We start from the raw sequence: 4,735 nt of genomic DNA on the forward strand, positions 1-4,735 counted from the left end.
GATATTGTTATTTTTGCTCCATTCATTTAAAGGCTCCCCATGACTTCTCACTGTTGCTCCATTTTGTTTTCTGCCTTGCATACGAACAGCTGGTTTAGTGTAACAGTCATAAATATTCAGAGCAATTAGCCGTGGCATCGCTGTAAAGGACTGACAGCTTCTTTAGCTCATGTTCAGAGGTCCTGCTTGATGTGCCATAAACAGAAGATTTCTGATGCAGCTCATCACTCTGGGTCTTACAATGCTTGCTCTCTCTTTGCTCTCTCTTTCTCTCTCTCTGTGTCTGCCTGTCTGTCTAATAACCTGTCACAAGCACATCACTCTGGATCAATGTCACACATTTTGTTTCACATTTAGTCAAACATTTCTCTATTACTCACTATTTCTGTTCCTTCTTTCTTTTTTAACATTGCCATCCCTCTTCTCAGTCTCTTGTCTGATTGGGATGCAAACAGTTAATTAAGGGGAGACCACTTGCATGACCTAAAATTAGTTGAGAACACTTACAAATTATCTTTCGGCCTATGTTATGGAAATACAGGTTTAGGATGTGTTTTTAGAGACAATTATTGAAGTCATTGGCATTATATGTAATGAAATGGTTATATTTCTCTGTAATGCATATGCTTGGAATGTCTATGGTGTCACATTTCATATAGGCCTAGGCAAAAACCTGACAGTGGATAGGCTTGTCAAGAGCGTTCTCCAGACAACTCCTTGAAGTACAGTGGCAAGAAAAAGTATGTGAACCCTTTGGAATTACTTGGATTTCTGCATAAATTGGTCATCACTTTTGATCTGATCTTCATCTAAGTCACAACAATAGACAAACATAGCATGCTTAAACTGTATTGTATTTTTCTTGTCTATATTGAATACATAATTTAAACATTCACAGTATAGGTTGGAAAAAGTATGTGAACCCCTAGGCTAATGACTTCTCCAAAAGCTAATTGGAGTCAGGAGTCAGCTAATCTGGAGTCCAATCAATGAGACGAGATTGGAGATGTTGGTTAGAGCTGCCTTGCCCTATAAAAAACACTCACAAAATTTGAGTTTGCTATTCACAAGAAGCATTGCTAGATGTGAACCATGCCTCGAACAAAAGAGATCTCAGAAGACCTAAGATTAAGAATTGTTTGCTTGCATAAAGCTGGAAAGGGTTACAAAAGTATCTCTAAAGGCCTTGATGTTCATCAGTCCACAGTAAGACAAATTGTCTATAAATGTAGAAAGTTCAGCACTGTTGCTACTATCCCTAGGAGTGGCCGTACTGCAAAGATGACTGCAAGAGCACAGCGCAGAATGCTCAATGAGGTTAAGAGTAATCCTAGTGTCAGCTAAAGACTTATCTGGAACATGCTAACATCTCTGTTGGTGAGTCTACAATACGTAAAACACTAAACAAGAATGGTGTTCATGGGAGGACACCACGGAAGAAGCCACTGCTGTCCAAAAAAAACATTGCTACACGTCTGAAGTTTGCAAAAGTGCACCTGGATGTTCCATAGTGCTACTGGCAAGGTATTCTGTGGACAGATGAAACTACAGTTGAGTTGTTTGGAAGGAACACAAAACTCTGTGTGGAGAAAAAAGGCACAGCACAGCACACCAACATCAAAACCTCATCCCAACTGTAAAGTATGGTGGAAGGAGCATCATGGTTTGGGGCTGCTTTGCTGGCTCAGGGCCTGGACAGCTTGCTATCATCGACGGAAAAATGAATTCCCAAGTTTATCAAAACATTTTGCAGGAGAATGTTAGGCTATCTATCCGCCAATTGAAGCTCAACAGAGGTTGGGTGATGCAACAGGACAAAGACCCAAAACACAGAAGTAAATCAACAACAGAATGGCTTCAACAGGAGAAAATACACCTTCTGGAATGGCCCAGTCAGAGTCCTGACCTCAAACCGATTTGAGATGCTGTGGCATGATTTCAAGAGAGCAGTTCACACCAGACATCCCAAGAATATTGCTGAACTGAAACAGTTTTGTAAAGAGGAATGATCCAAAATTCCTCCTGATCGTTATGCAGGTCTGATCCGCAACTACAGAAAAAGTTTGGTTGAGGTTATTGCTTCCAAAGGAGGGTCAACCAGTTATTAAATCCAAGGGTTCACATACTTTTTCCACCCTGCACTGTGAATGTTTACACTGTGTGTTCAATAAATACATGAAAACGTATAATTGTTTGTGTGTTATTAGTTTAAGCAGATTGTGTTTGTCTATTGTTGTGACCTAGATGAAGATCAGATAAATGTTTTAAATCAATTTATGCAGAAATCCAGGTATTTCCAAAGGGTTCACATACTTTTTCTTGCCACTGTATATAAACAGACAGTGTCAGTCTCATTCATCTAATTTGCCAGTGTTATTGGTCCACTCTAATGAGTCTTTCTTTAATCAAATGGGAGAGGGATTAGCCTAATTTTGACAGTTGAATCAGATCGGACGTTGGCGATGGTCACGGTGGGGAGAGGCAAATTATGTGATGACGTAGGCGCGAAGCTTAAGCTTTATCAGCGTTGTACCAACTTGGACGATCCCAATAAATAACGGAAAGTTCTTAGTCGTTCAAAAACAAACGAGCCATTTGAAGGAGTTCAGTTGTAGCCGTAGCCTACAGTACAAATTGGACGAAGCACTTTAGACTGAACAAGATGCCAGATTCTACTATTCCACTTCTGTGCGTCCTGGGGCTCCTCGCGCTCTCTTCTGCATGCTACATCCAGAACTGTCCGCGAGGCGGGAAGCGCTCTTTTCCTGATCTGCAAAGACCGGTAAGTTATTTTTCGATGGAAAATAATGTTTTCTAAGGAAAGTTTCTTAGTTTTGTTCGCAATAATTTTAACAGTTGATTGGTTTTAATTGGGTTGTTCGGAAGGACGTGAGTGCTTTGGTGTATTAATAAAATTTAGGCCTATTGGTGCAAAGAATCCATTGGTTTGAAATTAAGTAGCCTATTCATTCTGTTCCGTGGTTAATGAAAATAAAACAGTTCTTACAGATAAGCATCAAATCAGCTTAATGTGAATAGCCTACAAATGAGCTCTGCCAGAGACAAAATGTAGCCTACGGATATTTTTTGGGCGACATCGTCCTTTATGTGACTCCTTGATAATGCCTGCAGTATTGAATCTTAAATGAAAGTAACTATTAATTTAAGCCACTGAAACACAGTAGGCCAATCAGCGGTGTTGTAACTTACCTGCGCTTTAGTCTTGTGTAATAACGCTTCTACACACAGCTATTTACAAAAGATCCTTTCATTTTCAGTGCATGTCATGTGGCCCCGGAAACCGGGGCCTCTGCTTTGGCCCCAGTATCTGCTGTGGGGAAGGGATGGGCTGCTACGTGGGCTCCCCAGAGGCAGCTAATTGTGCTGAGGAGAACTACCTGCACTCCCCCTGCCAGGCCAGAGGAAGAGTGTGTGGGTCTGAGGGACACTGTGCTGCACCTGGGGTGTGCTGTGATGCGGGTAAGACAGTCCTCTTTCTTTGTTAGCCCTAGCCTGTCTGTCTGCTGGACTTGATAAAGACAGTAAATGGAGAGGTGCGCTTTAAACCGATGTGATATAAGTGATTTTACTAGTAAGAGGTGACTTATTGTGTAAATACTTAAACCCAGAAAATATTTTTGCCTATATTTAACTTTTGCATCATCTACTGGTTGGTGAGGTGACACTTCAGTTCATAGTAATGCAAAAAAAAATCCATATTGATGTTTGGTCTACTATATGAATGTTCTATCTTATTTCTACAGAGAGTTGTCTACTGGACTCAGACTGCCTAGAGGACAGTACACGTCAGCCACCCAGTGAGCAGAACAGTTCCTTAGTGGAAGGTTTGGCAGGAGATCTGCTGCAGTGGATGCTGCATGCCACCAGAAGGGAGAGACCTCAGTAACAAACCACTGGCCATCCCTCACCTGAACACACACCCAGAATAGAGCCTAGATCAGTTTCACATGCACTACTACTGCAAAAAACTTACACAGCATACACACACATCAGGACACAGGAAAGGAAGAGTGGGCTTGCTACATAAGAAAAGCAATCAGCTCTAGTACATTAAAATTTACTGTGCGTACAGTAGCCTTCAGTAAGTTTTAATTTCTAAGGCTTCAACTCAAATATGCATTGTACAATCCACTAGGGGTGGAAGGAATGTAAATATGTAGCAAATAAATATTTTCTTGCACTATTGAAATGTGTTTTTCCTATGACTTACTGAGAGGTACAGTAATAAGCGAACAGCACCTTTATTGGGATTATTCACCACAAAATCAAAGGGTTCTCGTCAGGGTTGGTGCCAATAATTCAGTCTAAATTCCAGTGAATTCATGAATAGATTTGCACTCCTATGGACAACTTTTTAAATTCAACAGTCTGGAATACACATTAGGTAGGAAAGATTTGGCACCATATAATCTGATTTTAGGGTGAAGTATCCTTTTCAGGTAATACTGTAATGGGGATGTATAAAAAAGCTGACAGGTTATTGATAAGGTCTTTATATCTTTACCTTACTTTGATAATACAACCATAAAAATGTGTCAGATGAACACAGACTTGTAAGTCAATTGTGTAATATTTAACCCCCTGCATTACCAGGGATAACATGAACAGATACAACAACAAAAAATACCCACTTGAACATTTCATTTCCAAAATCTGGATAAAGTATTTTGTTTATTAGAAAAATTATACAAAATAAATTACAAACGATCACAGA

The 4,735-nt window shown here is 40.1% G+C and overlaps 1 protein-coding gene across 1 annotated transcript; it reads left to right on the forward strand.

Moving 5' to 3' along the window:
- The first annotated feature begins 2,662 nt into the window (after nucleotides 1-2,662).
- LOC120026137 (vasotocin-neurophysin VT 1) lies at nucleotides 2,663-4,011 on the forward strand. The gene is made up of 3 exons (XM_038970956.1): nucleotides 2,663-2,782; nucleotides 3,279-3,480; nucleotides 3,765-4,011. The coding sequence occupies exons 1-3, from the start codon at nucleotides 2,663-2,665 to the stop codon at nucleotides 3,905-3,907; spliced, it is 465 nt and encodes a 154-aa protein (XP_038826884.1). The 3' UTR covers nucleotides 3,908-4,011.
- Nucleotides 4,012-4,735: the final 724 nt, after the last annotated feature.

The sequence above is a fragment of the Salvelinus namaycush genome, chromosome 31 (genome assembly GCF_016432855.1).
Source record: "Salvelinus namaycush isolate Seneca chromosome 31, SaNama_1.0, whole genome shotgun sequence".
Lineage (NCBI taxonomy): Eukaryota > Metazoa > Chordata > Actinopteri > Salmoniformes > Salmonidae > Salvelinus > Salvelinus namaycush.